Here is a 25,633-nt window from a genome sequence, read left to right as displayed (position 1 = left end):
ACTTATATAGCATATCACCATCACATCCCTCATCCCCCTAACTCTTTGGAGTCAAATCATTTTTTCCTTTTGACCCCCCCCTTTTTAGTCATTTATCTCATTCTAACCATCTTCTTTTGAACTATTCAAATTTTATCTATATGCACAAAACCAAGACCAAATCCAAATCCAAATCCAAATTATTATTCTTAACTAAATATATATCTTTTTTAAAAAAATTCGACTTCAAGTAAAAGTATCCATCTTGATTACTCAATATAGAATTTCCGATATATAATCGATATTTTTTAGAATTAAATATGTATAGGAATAATTTATCTTAGGTAATGTAAGAAAAGAAAATAGAAAAAAGTAGCTTATGGTTTCGGTAAATTGGGTTTTTGAAGTGGGATTTAAATCATTTTAATTCAGGTGGTGTGGTGTGGTGTGGGAGGCCTCCATATGGAATTAGGATGGAAAAGGAATAATAGGATTTGATTAGTGTTAATCTAAGGGATTAAGATATTTTAGTTGCCACCCCAAAACTTATATATTTTGTTTAAACTAACTCACTCTGTTAGTTTATGTGATTTACTCTTGTACACAATTGTAGCTAGTAATAATTCTAATATACATATCTGGCACTCCATATTCTAATATCTCCCTTCCTTTTCCTAATTTATTTGTGATGATTAGCTGTTAAAAAATATATAAAAGTTTGAAAGCAAAAATAAAGAAATGGTTTAAATCAATAATCTGCAGAAATGTGTTTTAGCATAAAGATCCAAAAACAAAATCTATAAATTAAAAATAATACATCCCTCAACAAAAAAAATGGCAGAAATGCATCCTACCAACGCTGGTTTTGCTATTTAATTTAGAGTGGGTACTGCCTCTAACACACCATAATTCATTCATTCAATTAAACTCCATCCAATATAAATTGCTTAGTTTTCATTTAAATATATCAAAAGCAAAGTTGGTCAAACAAACTGCTTCTACTCTAAATACCACCAACAACAGTTGAAGAATTGAATATGCAGCACTCGGCGTTTCATTAATATCATCTTATCAAAACTCCCGCTCTCTATTCTCAAATTGGACACAAACCCAGTAATTAATTACCATCAAATTTCCAATTTCTTCTCCCAACACAAATAATCCCTGAATCAATAAATGTAGGTCTACAAAAGTTTTCCAAGTCCCTCAGATTAAGGACACTACTGCTATAATAACTTCATATCCTCAACCATTACGGAAATATTTCCAACTCTTTTCTCCAAATTCGTGCATTTTTACCAATTAGAGAAATGATTACCTGCTCAAGACAGTTAAACAGCACAAGTACGATGGACCATATATCAACTCACACCCTTAATTACGATTAAAGGAACATGGATAACCATGATCCGGTAGTTTCCCAATAGTCATTCCATATGAACAATTCAAACCATCTTCGCATCCGAGTTTTAAGCTCTTCTTACATGGTGGTCATAACAACAACAGATAGAACAGGCACATCATTTTTACATAATGCAATCTAAGCAAATTCGTGGGGGCGAACCACACTTAACCCATTGCGTATTTCTGGGTCCAGCTCCTGGCAGTTTGCTCGTACTTGGCCCTATCGGTCTTGTACATGTGTGCGATTTCAGGCACCAGGGGGTCGTCGGGGTTTGGATCAGTCAACAGTGAACAGATTGACAGCAACACCTGAAAGCAACCATAATTATGATTTACACTGAAACAGCAATAATGATTGCAACAGCATACATCCACGGAAAATTTGCATATATCCAAAACTTGTTCAGAATTTCAGACTTAAAGAAAAAATAGGTAGCAGAAATTAGTGAAATATGCCTAAGCTACCAAAGATTACCGGATAACTGAGTTATATATGTGGGAATCAGAAAACACCTCAGATGTGGAGCCATGAAAATGAAATACTCTTGGCCCATCCATCTCTCCTACTATCAACAGATTATTCATGATAAAAAGAAGATACAACTGTAAAAACTGGAGGATATGTAATTTTGCAGTTTGAGTCGCTTGATAGACAAACTGAGCTTAAGACCAATGGAGAAAGAGTTTCTAATCATTGAGTTATATATAGATGCAAATTCAGGAACTATGCATCCATTTTGGTTAAGCACCCTTCACCACCTTGAGAACCCAAATCATGAATTAGCCTATTCAATTTGTATGTTTGTGGCCAAAGCTCACTTATAGTTGCATATGTAAACATGGCACCACAATCGTCAATTGCTTTGAAGCTCTTCAAAAAGACGAAGGGGAACGTGGTATTAAGAGGTTAATACAAATGTTAGATGTTAGACTAGGGAAAAGACTTGTGTCCATGGTCGTCATTTATTTTATATGTAAATATAAACTCACGACTGGCAAACTGAATGCATCACAAGAACATCAAACAAATATAAAATAACCTTAGAAATTGTCAAGGCAGGGCTCCACTGCTCTTTCAATATGTCGAGGCAAATGCTACCATTGCTGTTAATATTGGGGTGAAAAACTTTCGTCCTGAATGCGACCTGCAAAAATCCAACCAAAAAACAACATGGAAACATTTTTATTTCAATTCCAAAACTGTTCAAAATGACACAGTTTATCCTGAATGCAACTGCAAAATTCCAACAGCAGGCAAAATGGATAGACTTGTTCTCTTAAAAATTCAAAACAAGGTCTTGGGACAATCGAAGTAATCTACTGTTGTTGCTTACTAGATTTACTTTCAGTGCTCAATTATTTATTTCCATCACTTACAGAATAATGTTAGCAGTGGATAAATTATACATCACAAAAATTGAAGTTCCGATTTCCTTGTGCATTTTAGTAAAACTTCAGGGATAAAAACTAACATCCTTCTGGTATGTTTCCATCAAGGTTCTAATAGATAATAAGAACTTATCCCACCATCATATTGCAGTGATTTATTATGGGGCGGGCACTCTGATAAGCACCGGGGTATATATTGTATGGTAATGGAATCTGGAGAGAAATAATGATCCCCTTCTTTCCCCAGTTTCATAAAGTCATATGAGGTTGACAACATATCTGAGCTTCTCTGTGGAGTTACGTCATCAATACTAAAGCTTGGATTTATTACTAGAATGATAAATATCTGCAGAAACACACAAAACGAAGCAGCAGCAGCAGCAGCAGAAAAGTGCCAGGTTCATTTATAATAACGCAAGGGAGAAAATTTACTATTTAACTAACTGCCTCAGTACACACAACTGAACAAGCAAGAAACTAATGGTCCACCTCAGTGTAATGGAGAATTGTTCATATGAGAAACCCTAGATATACAACAAGCCAACAAAGGACACGTGGGAAAAATACTTCTGCTTTGTCAGAATAATAATGCCTTGCCTTTGGAGGTTTGAATGGGTAATCTGGGGGGAAATGGATCGTGACTAAAAACACCCCTCCTGCATAAGGACTATCCTGTGGACCCATAATTGTTGCTTGCCAGTGAAACATGTCCTCGCCAACAGGTCCTGTTAACATAAAGAAAGGAACTATTTGATTGCATCTCACAACAGGAAAGAACAAAAGGCTAAAAGTAATTCTTAGTTGAGTAAAAGTTGCAGGTACAAAAGTAATAATCCAACAGGAAATATTAATATGTGAAAAACAGCCCAACTCGACCTCAATTCTCATTAGTACACCCTGTAGCGGCATTGGGAGGCTAGCCAGGAGACTTGCATGTAATATGATTTAGTTTCCATTGAAAACCGAATTTTAACCAAAGTATAGTTCACAGAATAGAGCTTATAGAAGGATAAAAGCAACTCACTGAAGCTCCAAAAGAATGAAGGGTCTGGAAAAAGAACTGGGAAAAAAATCACACTCAAAACGAATTGCTTTTGCCGCAATATTCACTTCAGTGCTTATACTTCCCTAAACATCTTCAACATTGAACGAAATTTCACAGGAAAGCTAGTTGGAAAAAAAAAATGCCACTAGTGGACACTGGACCAAGACAAAACCAACTTTCAACTACTAAGAAATGATTTATAAAATAAGATCAAAATATCACCCTGATCTTAAAGAAGAAACATGATATGCTCAGCTTCCCATATATCAAGGCATATACATGCACATATGATATATACACATCATAAATGTGAAACCCCTTTAATACTTCAGATATTAACAGTTCAGTGCAATATGAAATTCATGGTCCGAATCCCCATTCCAGAACTACTTCACGTGAAGGATACATAATTTGGTAAAATGATGAGCTTATAGATTGTAAATAATTCTCAAAGTTCCAAACAGACCGACACCTTAGTTTACAGACACACACAAGCCTCCAATAAGTTAAATTTTTTTTTTGCCCTCGGCTTGTCATTTTTTAGAATGAATTCAATCAGATGGTTCTATTGCTCAATCTCTCTGACCTGCTCCTACCAAGCCAAGGTCATAAAAATTTAACAAAACAATCATTCATAACCCCTGACAAAGAATTCATTGAAAAATTTAGCAATTACTAATCTCTTTAGAGATGAAACAGATGCGGTCTTATACATCTCCAAGGAAGGTAATCGGGAAAGAAAAAAGATGAGGTCTAAGAGAGCCTTTTTAGCAACAAAAAATTTGGTTAGAACAAATCATACAACTCAAAGAACCAACATTCATCAATTTAAGCCAAAATACACACAAAAGGTCTGCTGCGATACTCAACATGTGCACATACAAACTTTATGAATCAAGACAACTTTTTAACTGTCAACGCATTCTTAAAACAAAAGAATCATGCAAACCCATATGATATGTTAAGACAACTTTTTTACTGTCAAAGCATTGTTAAAACAACAAAATCATGCAAACCCATATGGAGAAATAATCACCAAAGAGCAAATGTTCTTCACTGCTGCAAAATCACGGGGATGCCGACCCACAAATTTCACGGCCAAGATCAATTTTTTCAGTTGCTAAAAATCGTCAAGACAACAAAGTTATGCAAGCCCGCATGAAAAGATGTTCGTTTACGCACAAATAAACATCAGGACGTCGCAGATCAAATCTTATAACACTCGAACAACACATGGAATACAAAAATAAACAACAAAAAGAACACAAGGGGCCAAAATTACCTGCGCTGCACGACGTTGGAGGATCTTTCTGCAAATCCTTTAGCTCCTTCAAGATCCGTTTGGAAGCCATCGTACAAAAATCAGATCTGTCGAGTAAATTCAAGAAAAAAAATAAAATAAAACAAATGAAGCCCAGAAACGAAAAGAAAAAAAAAGAAATAAAAGGTTAAATAAGGAGAGAGGAAATATATGCTCTGCGTGTTTGTTGGTTGAACAGAAACGAGAAAACAGAGAAATATGAGGAGTTGTCTACCTTTTCTCCGCTTTCCCTTTTGCCTTCTGGTTCAGCTGCTGCTGCCTCTGCCGCTGCTGCCTCTTCACGCTAACAATAACAAAATGACTTTCAGAAGAATATAGGAAAATAGGCTTTAGATTTTTATATGTATTATAATTCCAATAAGCTCTTGCTAATTGGATTTGTTTATCATTATCTACATCTATATTTATATTATGTCTTTTATATTATATTAAAAAAAATTATTTTCACTCACAATGATTATTTACTCCCCGATATTAATTTTTTGAATTATAAAAACATTAATCTATATATTTATATTAATATGAAAATTTCACTCATAAACATTAATTTGTAAAACAAGTTATACCAAATTTTTGGTGATGGATAATATTGTTGAGTTAGTTTATTTTTAATTAATTATTTATTTTTTAAAAAATATGATGTTTTATTTTATATATTTTATTATTATTTATAATATATTTTAAAATATAAATAATTATTTATTATATGCTTACAGGGACAATTAGTAATATGGCATAACCGTTAGTTATATTAAAAAAAAAAAACTTTTTTTGTCTCACAGTTATGATACCACAATGTCAAATTTATTATTATGTAAATAATAACTTAAGTTGAATTTTCTTTGTTTTCTTATTGTTTTTTTAAATATGATATATTAATATATATTATTTATAATATATTTTAGAATATAAAATATTATTTATTATATACGCATAAAACTAACGTGAATGATTAATTATATTATAATTATTCACATTATTATCTCTAAGTAGGTCAATGCTTTGCTGAAAAGACTAGTGGACGCTAATGTCGGAACGTGTAATCACGTGATTGGTCCATACTTTGTTGTTTTGTGGGATCCAATCCAGTACGGGTCAAACTTTGGGAATCTAAACTCAATTTGAAGATTCTGAATTAGATTAATTTAATTAAAATAAATAAATTATTAAGTGTATTTAGGCCTCTATTTCTTTTAAGTCGAAATTAAATAATTTCTGTATTTATGGATTTATCATATTAAAAAAAACATTAAATTAGTTACGTCTAATATTTGGGTAAAGATTATTATGAAAAGAAAGGGTAGGTTAGGAATATTGAGATGGGGTCTATTTTGTTATCCCATCAATTTCATTAATATATTTTATTTGATAGCAAATATATAAAGTTAGGTGGCCCAATAATTTTGTCTACTCAGCCAGCCCAACGATATGGGCTATCTTTATAATTGGGCTAGCTAAGCCCAATAAGATTCTGTAGCCCCAACTGAAAATCAGCTAAAACCCACCACTAAAATCATCACCACCACCTACGCCGGCTCTCGGCTCTTGCTCTTTCTCTTTCTCTGTCTCTGTCTCTGTCTCTGTCTCATCGAGTTCGTTTGAAGCGGATATGGAGTACGTTAATCCTGAAGGTCTTCGGTTAGATGGTCGTCGTCCGATGGAGGTTTGGTTTCTTTCTATTCGGTTGTTATTAGTTTTGATTTTATGTTATGTTTCCGTATTTGGTTTCTATGACTGGATACTGTTACCTTCTTTGCGGTTTCAGATGAGGCAGCTTCGTGCAGAAATAGGCGTGGTTTCAAAAGCTGACGGGTAAACTTTCAGTGACAGCATTTTGTCCCTGGTTTCGTGCACTACTAAAATCATTCGAAATATCTCTTATTAATGTATAATCAAGTGGTTGTTACAAAGGCGCATTTGGATTAAGTTAAGTTGTTGGTTGCAGCTCGGCTGTTTTCGAAATGGGAAACACCAAAGTTATTGCTGCAGTTTACGGCCCCAGAGAGGTGCTTTTTCTTTTTCTGCTTAATGATCCTCAAGAGTTTGGAGAAAAAGATGTCTCCTCATGAGCAACCTTATGTTTACCGGCATAATTTACTATTTGAATTTAATGCTAGTTGCATAGTTTGAAATTCCTGTATATGTAATCTTTAAATGAATTTTATTCAAAAGCTAGAGTCTTTCTACTCGGTTGGTGCTTATGGAAACACACAAGAGCGTAATGCTCTGTTTGGATCTTGGATTTAGTTTAGGAATCACAGCATTAAAGCATTTACTTTGTTTAATTTAGGGAAAATTATGGAGTAGTACATGATTACATCACATCTTTGCTAATAATATGTTTTTCATTTCTTGTTAAGATGATAAGGATAGGATTTAAATTCATTTAAGATTTATCTCTCATTTTGATTTTACTAAGTTCTGGATCTAAATTGAGGGTTAGGGCCATGTTGCTTAAAATCCTTAACTTCCTCAGACTGATGTCCCAAAGTAGATTATTTAAGGGTATGCTTTTACAATGCAGTGCATCTTCACCATTTTCTATGGACTAGTATGTGTCTTCCTAGTGCTTCTTTATGTTTGTCCGAAAATAAGAGATTTTATTGCATTGATTGGTTGAAAAAGTGACATTTATAGTTGAATATCTTTCAGGTCCAGAATAGGAGTCAACAAAGTAATGATCAGGCACTGGTAAATTATCTTTTGCAATCACAGCCTGCATGTTTAAACTTTTGTGCTTTCCAAGCGGCCATCATTCTGGGTTATGTCCTACATGGTTGCCAGGTACGCTGTGAGTACAGTATGGCTAATTTCAGTACTGGAGACCGCAGGAGGAAACCAAAAGGTGACAGGTAATTTTCTTATCTGATGAGTCTTGTGATATTGCAGTGCTACTGAGCTCGAGCTCCAACTTGACAAATAATTTACCTGCATGCTTTGATCCATTAATACGCTTGCCTTACGCTCTTGACCCTGTAGATATTAGATTATCTTAATGAGCTGATGTTAAGTTACCAGGCAGTAACTGAATACCCAAGTTCATTGCATGACAGGCATAAAAGTATATTCCCCCTTTCTTCACAGCTTATGTACCTTCATCTGTTTATGCCATTTCCAGCAAACTCAGAAGTTAGATGTGTTTTTCCTCTATGATGAAAATATTTTCATGTTTTCCTTGTAGTTTCAATTTGTAGGCAATTACTTCCTCTTCAGTAATTTTTTCGTGTGGCATGCAGGCGATCCACAGAGATATCATTAGTCATTCGGCAGACAATGGAAGCATGTATCTTGACACACCTGATGCCTCGTTCTCAGGTTCTTCTCGGACCTATAGGAAGTTTTACTAACTCGGAGGGCCTCATTCAGTTTCTTTTTCATTTCCTAAAATAAAATTTGCTGTTTGTGCTTTGCAGATAGACATTTTTGTCCAAGTTCTCCAAGCAGATGGAGGTAAGATGGGATCCCATTTCATCAATGATCCTCCTATCAGGTCTAGGATTGGCGTGAGCATTTATTCTTTTTTCCTCCTCTGATCACATCTAACTTCATCATCCAGGAACAAGATCAGCATGCATAAATGCGGCGACTTTGGCCCTTGCTGATGCTGGTATTCCAATGTGTGATCTTGTTACCTCCTGCAGTGCTGGATACCTGAATGGAACCCCTCTGCTTGGTAATTATACAGTCCCCTCTAGTCGTTATGGATTTGGCTCTGTGCATTACTTGATTTGTGTTAATGCTTGATGACCCTATTATTACGTAAACCTTGAAAATTACCTGAGTTTTCAAATTAAACAGATCTAAACTATGTCGAAGATAGTGCTGGTGGGCCTGATGTCACTGTCGGTATTCTACCTAAGTTGGACAAAGTAACCCTCCTTCAGGTCCTCTCGGATGCTCTCAACTTAAAGTTTCTAGTCTTTGTTTACCTTCTATCTCTTAATGGTGTGGTGTAATTTTCAATTTTTTATCTTGGATCACATATGCTATGGCATATATAAACCATTCTTTGTTGTCTACTCTACGCACTCTGGATATCACTGTATCTTTATCTGTCAATTCCTTGAGGGCCATGCTAACCAAAAGTGAAGTAAATCTTCCTATTGGACTTTATTTCTTGTTCCAGATAGCAAAATCTTCAAGTTAGCATTTTCCTTATGTTTGATCTGAACAATAATGTTGTTCTCCTGGTAGATGGATTCTAAACTACAAATGGATACTTTTGAAAATGTCATGCAACTAGCAATAGAAGGCTGCAAAGCTGTGGCAAGTTACATTCGAGAAGTAAGGCTCTTAATATACTTTCATACCAGCACCACCTTTGGTGTTTCAATCATTACATGCATCAAATATTACATGACAAATCCTGTGCAATTTGCTGTTGGTTTACATCACAGATATTACTGGAGAACACCAAGCAGTTGGAGTCTCGCAGGGGTGTAAAATAATGCTGCCAGAGTCTACTAAGTTCTTAAACAGTAGCATTGAAATGGGTTGTAAGACTGGTGATGCACACAAGGGAAGTTACATGAAATCGCTTCTACAAGTTAAATGCTGGATAGCGGGAGTAATGATGATGTGTTAAGATATGGTTGTTCATATTTTCCATATTAATTGAATGCAGTTTTGTAGATTGAGACACCACTAGTGGTCCTGTTTGGTCTAGATATTCGAATATACATTGTGATTGCTTGTATTCATGTTAGAAAATTATAACTGTAATGGTTTGGCAAAACTGTTGGGAGTTAGTTTTCATGATGGTATATGCCAAAACATAGAGCAATTTCATGTATAATTTGGTCACGAAGAAATATTGGAAGTACATACGAATTCTGCTTTAGAACTTTGAACACATTTCTTTCTTCAAATGGAGCACCTGACAGGAGCTATGAGAAATCATCGTACAACTACTCTTGAATCAAGACACATACATTTTCCAAAAAGAGAAAGTGCCTTGCCAGATTTGCAGTTTATACGACTGTCAAGGCTTCAAAAAAGCATCAAAGAGAAAAGATAATGCTTTGCACAAATCAAAAACAAGGCCAGCAGGAAAACACACCTAAAAGTACCTCACAGCTTTTAGATAAACAAATAGCAGCCATATCTAAAAACCACAGGCTTCCATAATATTGGAGGATTTGCTAACTAGTTGCAGGAAAATATAATGCATCAGAAAAAATTGAGATGCGGATCAAGGTCATCACTGCAGAAGCTCGAGGGTACGGCTGCAAGCTCCACACGTCCTGTCCATTCTTCTCCTGGTTTCAGAGTGATGTTCTTTTCTATTGCTGCTGCGTCTACACATAGCATCTGTTTGTATTCTTCGTCACCAAAATCTGTCATTGCTTTTGACTTTTTCTCCCATGGGTTCCACACAACTACAAAGAAAATCACAGTATCAAGAAAAATAAGATAATGGCAGTGCAAGAATTCATTCTTGGCACGTGGCTCAAAACTTAATCTGACAAGGACATACGGAAATAAATCATTAAGGAAGAAGAAGTGAATAAATTGTATAACGCTGAAAATACTAAATCATGCAGAAATGTCTTGCGGACATGCATATGAGAAAAAGCATGTTATTTTGTTGTTACAATGAACATGGAATTCTAGACGACCACTTAAATATTGATTCTCAGTGACAAAACATTTTTTTACTTCCTCATTGAAAAAATAAGTGTTATAGCAAGAAGAGTTCATCTTCAGAGGAGATGAATATACTTACCAACATCTGGTAGCCCTTCCTTTCTCATCACATATGTTCGTTTCCTCTCATGATCCAGAACAGCAACACACCGGGGAGAGCTTAAGTAAACACGATCTACCTAAAGACAAGAGAAGGATTCTTGTCAGTGTAAAGTTAAAGGAAAATGGCTCTTCAAAAATTATGTTCCTACACAATAAGCAAGACTGAAATGTCATCTGCATCATGATATACCTCTGATTCGAATGTTATGGCATCACCTTGCTCTGTAAAACGTTCCTTCTGGCAGAGGTTGTCTAGGTAATCCAGAGTTTCTAAGCCTTCTACCCTCACTTCACTGTTAATACATGACACAAGAATAGGAAAGGAGAATTACAATGATATTTCAATGTCATCAATCATTTATTGTATGCAAATTTTGACCTCATGGTAGACACAACATCTACTAAAAGTAAAATCTACTGAAGGATCAGAAATCAGAAATCCCAATTTGGAGACTTACCTTATGTCAGAAACAGAAAAGTGTGTATGATACGCAAATGAGAAGCTAAAAGGTTTGCCGTTTATGTTTCTGACGCGAGATATCATTATCAAGTTTCCATCCGATGCCAGAGAGACTCGAAGACGAAATTCAAATCTGAGAGAATGTAAAAGAGAAAGTTCAGCTACAGAGAAATGAGTAGGCGCACTGCCCAAAAGAGTAACAAACCAAACAGGACTTCACAAGGCAAAAGTTTTAAGGTCTCACTGGAATAGATCCTTGTGTACAAACGAATTTTCATTTTTACATAGCATACAGTCTCACTTTCAAATAATAGCCACAGAAAACAAGAATTTACCCATGAGGCCAGAACTTCAGATCTTCTTCAGCTGGTTTGAGTAGTAAGTCAATGAAGGATTTACCAAGAGAATCATTTGGATGTAATGGAGGAGGATCATCCTCAATTGTCCAAATTTTGCTTCTTGCAAATCCGTGCTGCTCAAGGGAACCACAGTTTCCAAACTGAAGCAATGTCAAGATACATACATCAATGGAGTTCATAAAATCTTTAGATAACACAATTACATAAATTTCCAACGGTATACCTGAGGAAAGCAAATAGAGATTCCTCCTCTCATTGCTTTTGGAGGCTTAAGGATGGCCTAGAAAAAATATTGAACCACATGTCATTACCAAAAAACTAATAAAGAAATGACATAGACAGCCAAGGCAATATATTTTTGGTTGAAAACAGTCATGGAAACTCTGCGGGTACTGTACTTTTATTTGTTTCATTTACCAAATCTTTAAGCAGGTAGAGACTATCAAGGTGGCAAATCTGAAAGAGATAAGTTTACTCAGCACTGCAGATATCCGTGCTAGGCAAACGGCAATAACTAATCCAATATATTAATGCTTGACATCTATTATTCAATATACACCTGGTTTAATTTGACTTCGAAGGTAATAGACGCAATTCATATTTTGATCTTAAGATTTATAACTGCTATTTTTATATCAGTAGCAGCAAGATCATTTGACATGATATATATTTCAAATATCTACCATATTGTCTTTTAGATGTTACCATATCCTTTTGTTCTTGTAAATATCCCAAATTGCCTTCAAGGCACTTGAATATCAAATCATGCAAAACATCAATGAACAGAAAAGAACTCCACACCTTACTACTGGTGAACAGAAGTTCTTCGCCTCTATCATTCCTCCACGAGATAACTTGTCCACCGTGCAGACTGACCTGAATTTTTACAATTTAGGATAACAACAAATTTAATAACTTGTTGAAAACTAAACAAATCAAATCATACTAACAATGGAGATATTTTTAAAACCAAGGAAAGCCACTAAAGTAAATATAAAATCAGAATTTCTATGAGAACGAATACTACACCAAGAAGATCGAAAGGTTGGATCTTACTCGTGCTGAAGCGCCTTGAGGATTGCGAAGTACAACTTGGTCAATCCCATTCCAGTCCTTCGTCAATTCAAGTGAAGCTCTATGGTCCCAAACGGCTGCAGAATGGCCCATTGTTTCTGTTTCCGCTACAGGCGGAAAATAGCACCAAAGTCCTAATAAACTCCTTCAATGTTATTAATTACGCCGGAAAATGAAGGAAACAGATGTCACTGTGACAGCTAATTATTGAACTATCTCCGACACCTCTCTTGTAAAAAATTGGCCAGCCAGTGAAGGAAATTTATAACCAACTTTCAACATTTCCTATGTTGCCCTCATCGTACACCCTTGGATTCAGAATCAGAAACCTTTTTTCTCGACTTACAGCTTCCAGAAATAAGTTACAGAGAAAAAGATATCCTCCACCACCCAATGATTCCCATCAATATTTTTAACATTTGGGATTATCCCACAAATCTTCTCCCTCAACATAAATTCTAAGGCATTTCCACACTATGCCTCCTTGGGATCAAATTGTGAGGCGAACCCACGAAAGGTACCAAATTATCAAGTTACATAAATCCAAACAAGGTAAAATTCACAAAAAAAAAGGTCCCTTTTGTCCAGGAAATTGTAGAAAAGGAAAGAACTTACGAACCCAACTCCTAATCCAAATCTAAAAACCCACAAAATCGAGAATAATTAAGAAGAAAAAAATAAATCTCAGCACGGTCCAGAAAATTCCCCGCAGCTTCTCAAATTTCAAAAAGAGCCCCACTTGAGTACAGCAACAACTGGAGTAACTAAGCAATAAAGTTCAAAACTTTCACAAGAAGCATTCAGATTCAAGAATGCCCATCTCAAGAAACAAACAGACAATAAACGCAATAAAGAAATAAATGATTGAATTCCAGGACATTATATACACAATGCAGGGTGCATAAATGAAGTGTGATGCAAATTTGAAGTTAATTAAGCATTAATTAACTGTAGTTTTAGATTCAAAAGCAATAATTACATAGTAACGGAATAAAATACTGAAACATTCATGTGAAGCGAGGAAAAATAAATAAATAAACAGAAAAGGGCTTTTATATTGGATTGTTTTTCCTGTGTGGAGAAGGAGAAGGTTGTGGAGATACGTATAAGTACATGTAGTTGTACAAACGGTCGAGGAGAAGGAATGCTAAAATGCACCGGGTTCTTGATGTACAATTGCCAAAGCGCAATAAAATATTAGGGTAAAAGGTACAACCCCTTACTGCTCAAAAATGGACAAAACTGTAGCAGTCAGCGAGGAGGCCCTCCAATTCAGGCCTAGTTGAACCTGAACCACCGGGAAAATGTCCCGTGCATGGCGTGCCCACAACCCTGTCATTAAATCACAATTTTACCCTTATTTGATAAGTATTTGGATACTAGTATTTAATTTCATTTTTTCTTAGGCAAGAATTAAGAGAAGTAAATTTTGAAATATTGATTTTCATAAATAAGCAAATTTTAAATATAAACCCCACCAAAGTTCAAATAGTTTGTTAAATCTAGATATATTATACCTACATCCTCTAAAATTATGTTCAAATACAAAAATACTACATGTCATTTGCAAAATTACAACTACACTTTTTAATGTGTTGTTATAATATGTGTAAATTTTTTACACTGAATAAGGGGAATACTTGTTATTATAAGTACAAACCTAAAAATATAAATCTACGAAGGGCATGAGAGTGTTTGTATATTTAGAACTAAACTCAAGTGATATCAATGTAATTTACCCTTAAACCTATAATTTATTTATTTATTATTGTGTTGATTTTGAAGTTAATTGGTGTATGCATGGATCTTGATTTTGAAATTTTAATCATAAAAAATTTATAAACATAACTCGTATGGTTTAACAACAAGACATAATTTGACGTATAGTGGAAGAAATCCTTAATTATAGTGAATTACTTCAAGAAATTAAGCATAGAAAATGTTGAATTGGTAAGAAGAAAATTAATGTTGAAAAAGGAGACAAGGAAAAGAAAGATTCAATAAATGGATGGGATAGGAGTAATGAGGTGGGATTGATGGAATTCCAATTTAAATCCAAAAGATGGAGGGAAATAAATTAAAGAAAAAGGGTTGAAACTCGTTTCAAGAAAAGAAACCATACCAATTAGCAGCTGGTGATTGTTGTTGTTGTTGTAGTAATGAGTGAAATATTATATTATCATGTCACGTGACTTGGAGGGTACAACAAGTTGAGATCACGTGATTCAAGGGGACAAAAGACACAGATCCAGCTTCCCATGTTGGGCCAGGTTCCACCCCCCCGCTACTCAGACAACAAGAGCTAGTCAGGTAGTCAACCTCCTACCATTCATTTGTTTAAATAAAAATTCACTTGTGTTGGAATTTAGGAATGTATTTAGTATTTGGTGGGCTTAATAACCATGTGGGCCCAACCCCAGATTGAACTGATAGGTCGGAAACCCAATTTGGGATATCCTGATAGGCAGGCATGTTAGAACCGCGGACCATAACCATTCTACACAACTAGCATTAAGTATTATTAAACGTGGTACATTTCCTTCTGCTTCAACACAAATATGAAACATATATTACCAGTACAACATGATACATCTCTTTCACTTAGACCAAGGGACCTCAAACACCACAAAAATCTCTAGAAAACCATATGCACTATTTACCTACCAGAATCACGACCATCGTTTAAGATACAATTTTCTGAAACACCGCGACACTAAGTTCTCCGATGTACATCAACTAATTTGTAGAATCCCAGCAATCCGAACATTAAAATACATTCCAGGTTTTGCCGAGATAAATGATCACCAGTGAAAATTAGACTTTCTCAGTTTCTTACGATACTTACCACTCTCACTCTCACTCTCATACTATTGTTAGAAGTAATCTTGGACTTGTAAATATGCCAAAATCACAGGATCAGAAGACATGGCTCCACAGGCAGTCAACCAGCAGCGACAGCATCTGTCCTGGGGCTACTGTCAAGAAGCTGATGAAGCTTAGCTCCAGGACTTCTGTTCTCGTAGGATTCACCTTCCTCGTTCCTTCTGTCTGTGGAATCAGAGTTGTTAACTCTAGCAAGTAGGTTGACGGTGCCTACTGGTTTTTTCAGCCTCAAATTGTCAATCTTGTGAAGACTTATCTCGTCTGTTTGCCCTAGCTGGGCGTCTTTTAGTTGCTCCTACAAGTTTCCACCCATTTGTAAATTTATGGAGGTTAAGAATCTTGAAACTTTTGGCAATCAGCTAAAACGAGAATCAGATATGGCGTAAATTAAAAAGATACCAGTAGTGCAGCATTGTCAAGCTTCAGTTTCTCAGAGCTTTCCATTAACTTATTTATCTCAGATTTGAGGGCCATGTTCTCAGCAGTTAGTGCTTGGACTTTATTAGCTAGTTCCTCAGTCTCAGCCTGCGGAAAAGAAAAGTTGAACAAAGAAATTAGGAGATGAAGAAACTAGGGTTCAGCAAAGAGTTAAAAAATTAAAGCACAAAGGTTAAAACATGAAGATGTAGCCAGAAAACCAATAAGCGCTCAGGAATCCACAAAACAAATAGACTTGTTTAGTGAGACAATATTCAGATATGATTAGTCATACCTGTTTCCTCAGTCTCGATCTTCTTGCAGATTCTCGATTGGACTGTTTCCTCCTTTCTCGCTTCAGCTCTCTTTCATTCTGTGAGCAAATATCCACAAGAAACAGAAGCAGAAATATATATTAGTTCCAAAGAATTACAAATCACCGCGTGCAAACACATATATTAGCTGGAACACTATCAATAAGATCCCATTAAGTTGATTGGAAGTGCAAAATGCCATGTAAAGGAAGAAGATATTTATAAATAAGACATCTTCAACACACACCTGCAACCAGGTTTCATTTGGCATTGATGCTTGTGGAACATGAGTTGGACCTGACTTCACAGTCAGAGAAGGATCCTTGAGTTCCAATGCAGTGTTCATGTTCTCCATTGCTTTTACTGGTGCATTAGCATTTGGAATAGCATCTATCATCTTCTCAGAAGTCCGGTCAACTTCCAATGCAGGAACTATACTGTTCTTTTTCTCAACTTTTCCATCTCCTGCTGCCAGAATGTTACAGCATCAGACATGCAGTAAATGATGGACATCCTAAGCAATGCAATCTCTTGGAATCAAGTGTGAAAATCAACATAAAATATCAGATCAAAAAATGATTGAGAAAGATACTCTCACAACATGCTTGTGCATAGTCCAACTTCTGCAAATGAAAAGTGGCATCCTCAGTCATTAAAGAAGAGACCACATTGAGCAACCATATCCATCAGGGTTATTTATTTTAGCAGTACACTTGACAACAGAGCCCATTGAAATAAAGGCAACTGTTAAGTTCAGCAAGTCCATATACTCAGGGATGCTTACTTACATATGATACCTTTTAATGCTTATTGTTTGGATGATAGACTGACAAAGTATAGCATCTATATACAAGAATATGATTGGAAAGTATCACAGATAGTTTATATAGAAAGAAAAGTTCCGCCAAATAGAACTTCTCAAATTTCCAGTTGTTGAATTAGAGAGGACAAGAAGAGAAAAGGTCTCATGAGGAATAGGCATTTAAATGCAGTTGAGTTCAGACAACTATATTGATACAAAAGAAACTTACCTCTGCTGGGGGATCCTTGTCTGCTTCTCTTCTTGCCACTCTGACCAGCCTATAAAACGACAACAGGTAAAAGTGAAATGCGGTCCTTTCCAAACAATAAAAACAATTGCTATCAAACCAAGAAACAGCAATACTACAGTAAGAGACATCATTACCCCTGCTGTATCCCCATTGCTTCCATCACTGGAATCTTCAGTGTCATAACTGTTCATGAAGAACAAAAATTGGCCATTTAGTCCATATGATGTTGGATAAGCAGAAGAACCATAACCTGATGTGCTGCAAACGATGATACTATGGAAAATTGTATGCTACTACTATAATATTTAAGTTGACCTACTATGTCCTTGAATGCCCACAAACCTGTCTGAGGTTCTACGTTCAGTTCCATGTTCCGCACTGGAGCCATTTCCATTGCCTATTGATATTGCAAGACCATCAATTTCTTTTAACTTCTTCACAAAGCCTCCATCTGTATTCCCTGATGACTTGACTGGTGTTTCCATGCTCAAAGAAGTACCAGCCTACATAATCACAAAGGTAATAATCAAATCCTGCTCTTTAGTAGCTCTGAAATTATTTCAGTGATATTTTGTACCCAGACGATATATACTTGGGTGCAGCTTAAAGAAGTAAGAAATTATGATAACTCCAGGCTTTTGCTCACAGCAGCAGGCGCGGACTTATTTTTCAATAAGCATATTCTTTGTAAAGTACCCAAGAGAGTATCAAAGGAGCTGCAGAATTAAGTCAAATGAATGTAGAACTTACCAGAGGAACTCCAGGATGTGCATAAACTCCTCCATGAGCATAGAATGCAGCATATGGAGCCCCATAAGGGGGGATCATAGACTGGAAAAACCAAAGCTTTATATTATGAGATTATTCTAGACGGGCAGTCTATTAGGATCTAAGCAATCAGACGGACTACTTCAATGCCCAGGAAGTTACTGCAGTACCTGTGGTGGACCCCACATATAAGGAGGAGGCGCGTGAGAAGCAACAGCAGAGTTCATATATGGTGGTACAGCAAGTCTTGGACCATAGAAAGCCTGAAGGATCATAGCCCGTTTCCATCAACCAACTCTTGAGTATGATAAAGAGAATTATATTGCACAAGTATAGCCAGAAACTTATAAGGACAGAGTGGACAACCTGCATTGTAGCCCAATCAGGATACACATGAACGTTGTTCTGGTCCTGCCAATGCGAAAGGCATTTGGACTTCCTTAGAAATGAAGTTTTTGTGATAGTTTAGGAACAGAAAACAAGAAAGAGAAGAAACTAAGCTGGAGAATATTAAATTCATATGAAGCTAAGCATTTCCACTTTTACGGACACTACAACCATGAGAAAGTAATGTTCTTGGCAAACAAAAATAAAATTGAAGGCCCAGCGACAAGAAAGACCTACCTAACTCATTGTAGTAAATAACAATATCAAATTACTGAGATAAATGTTCTATGCTCACCATTGCAGGTGGAGATGACTTTTCAGACTTTGAAGGTTTTGCTTCTTCACTGTTCCCCATTATACGTCGAGGAACACGTCTGATCTTCCACTGCATGACAGGCAATTGAGGTGGCAAATGTTCAGCCAGATGAAAAGCATGTACAACACAACAATATGTCATCAAAACTGAATAGTAGTTCAAACCCCATTAACATCAATTGTAGTACTACATTTGAACCAGGTAAAATGATTATTGCCCCCACAAAAGTAAGTCAAGTCTCAAATATTCAGCCTAGTGGGGTGCTTGAAGTCTTTCACTTGAATCCAGTATTAAATGAAAGAAACGGCAGGAACAGGAAAAGTAACATCAAGAAGAAAAGCCCCAGCACCTTTCTGAGAACATATAAACACCAGAAAACTCCTTTAATGTGGTTGAATACCATGAAAAGAAAAATTAAACCTTTACAAATTTTAATTATGTTTGAATATCATCATTAAAAAACCAAATAGATGTGTAAATGAACAAATATCTCTAGATCCTTCATCTTGACGATTATTATCTAAATGTGTTCAAGCTCATGGAAGAATTCCTCTTTTTGGTAGTTCTTCCATGTCCAAAATTCAAGATCCAAACAAAGTTTTATGCTGTGAGCAAGCAGAAACAGTTCATGGATAAATAGTTGGAGACTAGTTATAAATAAACAAAATAACTACGGGAGGAAACTGAATTCTGGACATTGTTTGGAGGTCCATATATCGAATAGAAAACCGAAAAAGTACATATCTAACCGGGTCAGGGTGTTAAAGTAGTAAAAGATTCACTTGGTAGCACCCCACCAACAGTTCCAGAGAGGAAGAGAAGCAAAGGGCTTTATCGTCCTTACTACTCTCCCCCACCCAACCCTGAAGGTGTATCAGACAAATCATTCACTGCCTTCAAACACAAACTAGTATTAAATGACAAATTTATCCTCGTCACCCACCAAGAATTCCAAAACAGACAACCACGACGGATTCATAGACTGCAATTTTTTGCCACCTCAAATTGTCAAAAACATAACACCAAAAAGAAATGAATTGCTCAAGTTCTTGTAAATCTGTGCAATAATAATTCTTCTATGCTATCTTTTCATCAGAAACATGAATTTCAGAACTTGCATAACTCAACCATTAAAAAGTAAGAATTCGTCATCCCTTTTCATCAGAATTTGCAAAACCAAACCAAACAAACAAGGAAAAACAAATTTGGCTCGCTCTCTCACACCGTCCATTACAGCAGATTTAACTATTCCAAAATAATAATAAATTCAAAGAAGAATTTCCAGAATCAATATTTAAACACAAGAATAATTAAACCGAAAAAAGAAGATAATTCACTTTGATCAGCAAACACACAACCAAAAAACGAAAAAAAAATCAGCTAACACTCAAAATTAACAAATAAAAAAAATAAATAAAGTCAGAAATGAACATACCTAAAAAAGATGGGAAAAGAAGAAAGAGAAATATGAATTTCAAACCCCGTTTACGCCTCTAAACTGCTTGCATTTCTATTTGTGTGTGTGTGTGTGTTGAGATGTGGTTTGACACAGTGAAGTTGTAGAGAGAGAAAGAAGAGGAAGAAGAAGAAGAAGAAAGAAAGAAAGAGGGAGCGCCAAGGCAACAATCCACGTCATGCAACACGTGTCTCTGTAGAAATATTGGTCGTACACATCCCATGTAATGTGAAAGGATATGCAGATTTATTTATTGTTTGCCTCCACACTTGCAATTCATTCTTTTTCTTTTTCCCATAAATTTATTAATAATTATTATACCTCAAAAATATAAATATTTTTATTTTATGTTATCATTTATAAAAAATAAATTACTTTCCATTATTATTAATTTTTAATTACTAACTACAAAATTAGAGGATGTGTCAAGTTTTCTATGGTTGATATAATATCGTCAAAAGTAATATATATATATATATATATACACATTTGGAAGCAAAAAAATTAAGTATTTCTTCTCAAAATGAAATATCAATGTGCCTTATCCAATTAATGAATACTTTATTGTAATAGTATCCAATGCAGACCAGTTTGAAATTTTAACCTAATCAATTCTGGTATAAAACTCTATCTTCATTTTATACATATATAAATATAAAATGATATGAGCACAATAAAAAGTGATAAAGATGTAAATAATAAAAATTATTTAAATTTGTAAAAGAAAATTTTATTAAAACATTAGTCTGATTAAAAAAAATATCCATTATAGTACAATTGAATTTAGTTGAAATACTTTATATTTTATCAAACTTTAATTGAAATCAAGGCATCTTTCATTATTATTATGTTTAGAACAGCCAAGTTCAGATTATTTTAGACGTATTATGATATCTTATCTAATTATTGCTACAAAATATTAGCTCAACTTCTTTGCTGGCTAATTCATACACATTTTCTTTTTTTATGAGGGAGAGAGAGAGAGAGAGAGGACACCAAGTTGTCAAAGCACGTATGGAGTACGTTGGGTGGGGGGAGGTGAGCTGGTGCTAAAAGAAGTCGCGCTGGCCGAATAATATTTATTCCAACGTCATCACTCGCCGTACACGTGTCTGCTGCCGACTTGATCTACGCGGGGTGCTGTTAGCCAACTAATACTACCACCAGGCATGTGGGTGACGTGTGCTTTCTTCCCTTTTGGGGAGAATTAATTTAATGCTTTAATGAAATTGGAAAATTAACTGGATTTTATGGAGCCTTTGGAATCCGGGATGGGGGTCCACACCACCCCCCTGTTTGGTTGAAACTAAGAATTTTCAAGTTCAAGCGGATTCTTGTACAAAGACTTTACTACCCTTGCTTTTTGTGGTGATGGGACCAGATGGAGGTGTGTGTTGTAGTCATGTTTGTCTTGTGATGATTGGTGCGCTTTTCTGTGGGTGGCCTATTGCTCCATGCTTGTACTATCGGTTCAAAAGTGTGTATTAGTCAACTTGTAAGTTTGTACTATGATAAGGATATTTCTTTCTCTTTCTACCATCCTTTCAAAAGTATTTATTTTCTCTCTACATTTCTTTTAAATAACAACCTAATACTGCACTTTCTAAATTTTTTCTTTTCACTTCAATTTCTAAGCAGATCTCCTTGTTATTTTTTACCCTATCCAAAATATTATGTATTATCCATCACCATAAATTACAAGATGCTCTCCTAAAATTTATTTTAATTATAAATATATTGTCATTATTTGAAAAATTATAAATACTCAATTTTAAAATTATAAATATCTTAACAAATATCATTACATGAGTATTTATTAGCATATTTATAATTTTTAAAATAATAAAAATAATATTTATAATTGTCACAAAACTTAAAAAGGCCCGTTGTAATTTATCATATACATTATTCCAAAAATATTTAGGGTTTTTCTCTATTTATTTAAAATATTTAAAATAAATTCTCGATATCGTACTATTATTGGATATGGTATTTGAAAAAACTAATAACAAATCAACATGATTCCAAAAGTTATTTCTACTTCAGCTTATAAAATGAACTTACACAATTTTTTTTCATTTAATTCTGTATTATATTTCAAGATTTAATTAAGAAAATTAGGGCATAACATAATATAGAAGCTAAATAGGCAACAGCAAGAATTAGGGGAGGGAGTAAATGCATAAATGTAGGCGTGGAGCGCTTTATCCGACGCGGAAAAGCACTCCATGTCTGACGCACCATTGCCGTCCCTTTTGACGGGCTCATCGCAGAGGATACCCATCCACCACGCCACGTCAGATTTCCAATTTGTTTTCCGGTATTCCCAAAAGCTAAGAGGACCACGTGTCCAACTGGGGCCTCCTCTCTCAACCAAATCTATTCTCAATTAATAAATCAATTATGTGGTCCCCACTTCTGGCTATACTTCTAAAGCTTGTTAGGTGGGAAGGATAATGAGTGGGAGGGGAGGACGCACTCCTTTTTCTTCCATAAAATGTCCACTCCAAAAAATTATTTGATGTAATATTGAATACGTCTAGAATATGAATACATATTCAACACAGCAGTTGTGTATTAAAAAAAAATACAGTGTTGGACACATTTGTTCGTATATTTGACACATTTTGGACATGTTTTCGATAATTTTTTTATAATTACCAAAAATTTGAGTTGTCTTTAAAAAGAAAAAAAAAAAAAAAAAAGAGTTTTTGAGTTAATAATAAAGAAAAATTATTAAATCACTCTTCTCAAACTACTAAAAACTAGAGAGATGGTTATGATGCTTTTAACTAATTTGGATGATTAAAAATTTTTCATTACATGCTTTTTAAAATAAACTAACCATTTATTTTTTTAAGCACATTGGGTTAAGAATTCATATATTATGTGTATATTTTTTAAGAGGTGTTTATTTTATATTTTAAATATTTCATATTTAATTTTATGAGAAATTAAAATAATACATATAAATATTTATTATTATTTATGTTCAATTATGTTATTTTATTTTATTTTTACTTATTCTTTAAAACTAATTCATAAATTTTTTTTATAAATATTTATAATTTACAATTTAGAAAATCAAGCACACACAGAGTATGCAAATGGGGCTAGTATACATAACAAGTCAGTAATCCAAATAAAGAAAAGAATTATAAATTATTTACAATTCAAAATATAAAGCTAAATAAATTATATTAATATAAAATTAAAAATTAAACTAATTAATAAGTATAAAGACACAAAATTATGTTGAATCTAAAGATAAATATAGTTACTTTACTGGATTTACTAGTTAAATAATATTTTTTTATGTATAGTTAAATATCAAAATAAAATTTAAATTATATTAATCACTAATTTATTCAAAATAATCAGATGCATGTTTTGGATAAAAAATAGGAATCAACTATCACAAATTTTGTAATTTTAAATAAAAATTGAAAAATGGGATGGGTGAGAGATAAATGCGATGAAGGGGGAGGCAGCGATTATCCACGGGGAGCGGAAGGCGCGAATATCTGTATCAAAGCAGCGACAGAAAAGGAATCAGAGGAATCGGCAAACACAGCACGTAGCTTGAAAGAGGCTGCCAGGGCCCATAGACAGAACGCCGGTCCACGCCCTGACGTGTCCCGCCCACAACGTCCCTGAGCAATTCGTGGGTGGGGGCCCACAAGAAATCGTGAGCCAGCTCATAAATCACGGTCTTCTAGATAGATGGTTGGGTGGCCCACGTGTCATCCACGTGGTCACAATGCACGTGCTTGTCTTTTATTGGCTGCCACCCGGTCCTGCCTCCTCAATTTATTTATTTGTTTGTTTTTCTAAGCAAAGAGGTGGGTGGGGTGACGTCAGTGAGAGGGGGATGAGCCGCGTCACCCCAATTACTACCGTTGGATGGAGATGCGTGATTTGCGGTTGACATAGAGTGGACGTGGCGGAAAGTCGACCGTCAGAGATGGGGTGACGTGTCCCGCATCGTTTACTAACACACTAATACTCACTCCACGTGATTGTGTCGCGCCCATGCCTCCTAGCTACTACGACACTTAATACTTTCTCCATTTATTAAAGTAATCATCAATCCAATATTGGGCTTTTAGCCCACTAATCTTGGGCCTACGGTTCCGATTGCTTTCATTTTTTGCTCAGCTTGCGCCTCAAGGTCCATTTAGTGTGCAGCAGCCAGTTTCTCATTTTTCAAGTGTGATGGACTTGGTCGCAGGTGGCAGTGGCACGCTTCTTCTGGTGCTACGATTCGAAGGAAAACCTGCATAGACAATGGAGGATGCAATTCTCTAACCCCCACCTAAGTATTCTGATATAGGTTGGGGGAGCTAAAAAACAATGAAATTTTTGTAAATGAGAGGCTTTTATATATACTGCCCTTTCAATGTATGGTAGCCACTTGGGTCTTCTTAGCCATGATAGGGAAGAGGCAAGCCCACATTATTCATATCAGCCCATATCAGAATGCTTTCATATATATATATATATATATGCATCATTGATTCATAAGATGATCCACGAGCTACAGTGGTCCGTAAATATTAGTGTTGACAGCCATGCAAGGTCTTTATTTGTTAAACTGTGATTTTGAACCGGACATTGAGGACTTCAGATTCTGAAACATCTCCCAAGGCCCTTCGTAATATACCCACATCAATGTCTACTTCCTTCGTTAAGTAATGTTTTGAACAACGTTGTACTAGCTAGTGTTGGTGTGTAATAACACCTGCCGCTGCCGGTATCGTCCTTGATTCCATGGCTATATATGAATCATGAGTAAGGGGGCGAGTTTAGGAAACTGAACTAGAGCAATGAATTTGGCACAAAAAGAAGAATGAATGATGAAGTAGTAAAACCAAAAATGGATTAGGGTTTTCCTAATGAAGCCACGCACCGCTTATGGCTGACGTCGTCTCATGGACTTTATGAGTCGTGCAACGCAGGTCATGGCTGGGATTTCAACAGTTCGCAGATGAATAAAGTTTCTTCTCCTGTTTCACATTGATGCTATCGTTTGGCCACCTGCTGATTATGTCATTCTTTGGTTTCTTTTGCAATAAATCCAGGAGTTTTTTTGTTCATTCCTCAACTACAGTTAGGTAGATCTGCTGTTGATCGGTGTTTCTTGGAATAATTCCCTCGAGCTGATTCTTATCATGAATGTAGATTTTGTCCATGCATGCACCTCTCGCGGAGTAGTTTAGTTTGCTTTGCTTTCTTGAAATCCCCCCCCCCCCCCCCCCCCT

At 35.4% G+C, this 25,633-nt stretch overlaps 4 protein-coding genes across 8 annotated transcripts; 1 reads left to right on the top strand and 3 right to left on the bottom strand.

The window, feature by feature from the left end:
* LOC105173379 (ubiquitin-conjugating enzyme E2 28) lies at positions 1,332-5,504 on the bottom strand. The gene is made up of 5 exons (XM_011095095.2): positions 5,353-5,504; positions 5,100-5,185; positions 3,370-3,497; positions 2,424-2,528; positions 1,332-1,692 (listed from the first exon to the last, which is right to left on the bottom strand). The coding sequence occupies exons 2-5, from the start codon at positions 5,167-5,169 to the stop codon at positions 1,549-1,551; spliced, it is 447 nt and encodes a 148-aa protein (XP_011093397.1). The 5' UTR covers positions 5,170-5,185; positions 5,353-5,504; the 3' UTR covers positions 1,332-1,548.
* Positions 6,652-9,930, top strand: LOC105173370 (exosome complex component RRP41 homolog). Its single transcript, XM_011095083.2, has 11 exons — positions 6,652-6,801; positions 6,904-6,950; positions 7,084-7,144; positions 7,791-7,829; positions 7,923-7,990; positions 8,375-8,453; positions 8,552-8,588; positions 8,695-8,811; positions 8,937-9,022; positions 9,333-9,422; positions 9,536-9,930. Exons 1-11 carry the CDS (start codon positions 6,748-6,750, stop codon positions 9,584-9,586), a joined length of 729 nt encoding a protein of 242 aa, XP_011093385.1. The 5' UTR covers positions 6,652-6,747; the 3' UTR covers positions 9,587-9,930.
* On the bottom strand, positions 9,969-13,767 carry LOC105173361 (putative glucose-6-phosphate 1-epimerase). The gene is made up of 8 exons (XM_011095074.2): positions 12,762-13,767; positions 12,507-12,581; positions 11,929-11,985; positions 11,682-11,845; positions 11,345-11,479; positions 11,077-11,179; positions 10,864-10,963; positions 9,969-10,516 (listed from the first exon to the last, which is right to left on the bottom strand). Exons 1-8 carry the CDS (start codon positions 12,870-12,872, stop codon positions 10,308-10,310), a joined length of 954 nt encoding a protein of 317 aa, XP_011093376.1. The 5' UTR covers positions 12,873-13,767; the 3' UTR covers positions 9,969-10,307.
* On the bottom strand, positions 15,323-20,599 carry LOC105173343 (common plant regulatory factor 1). 5 transcript variants are annotated; one of them, XM_011095049.2, is made up of 12 exons: positions 20,352-20,599; positions 18,896-18,985; positions 18,580-18,648; positions 18,384-18,476; positions 18,196-18,276; positions 17,788-17,948; positions 17,580-17,628; positions 17,425-17,473; positions 16,641-16,861; positions 16,375-16,452; positions 16,062-16,187; positions 15,323-15,957 (listed from the first exon to the last, which is right to left on the bottom strand). In XM_011095049.2, the coding sequence occupies exons 2-12, from the start codon at positions 18,953-18,955 to the stop codon at positions 15,721-15,723; spliced, it is 1,224 nt and encodes a 407-aa protein (XP_011093351.1). In that variant the 5' UTR covers positions 18,956-18,985; positions 20,352-20,599; the 3' UTR covers positions 15,323-15,720. The 5 variants fall into 5 exon arrangements, with proteins under 5 accessions (XP_011093351.1, XP_020551515.1, XP_011093357.1 ...); XM_020695856.1 differs by having other exon boundaries at positions 16,641-16,858; XM_011095055.2 differs by having other exon boundaries at positions 18,580-18,624; positions 20,352-20,598.

This window comes from Sesamum indicum, linkage group LG1, assembly GCF_000512975.1.
Source record: "Sesamum indicum cultivar Zhongzhi No. 13 linkage group LG1, S_indicum_v1.0, whole genome shotgun sequence".
Taxonomy (NCBI): domain Eukaryota; kingdom Viridiplantae; phylum Streptophyta; class Magnoliopsida; order Lamiales; family Pedaliaceae; genus Sesamum; species Sesamum indicum.
Note: the sequence above shows the minus strand (reverse complement) of the source record. Positions and strands in the feature narration are given on the sequence as shown.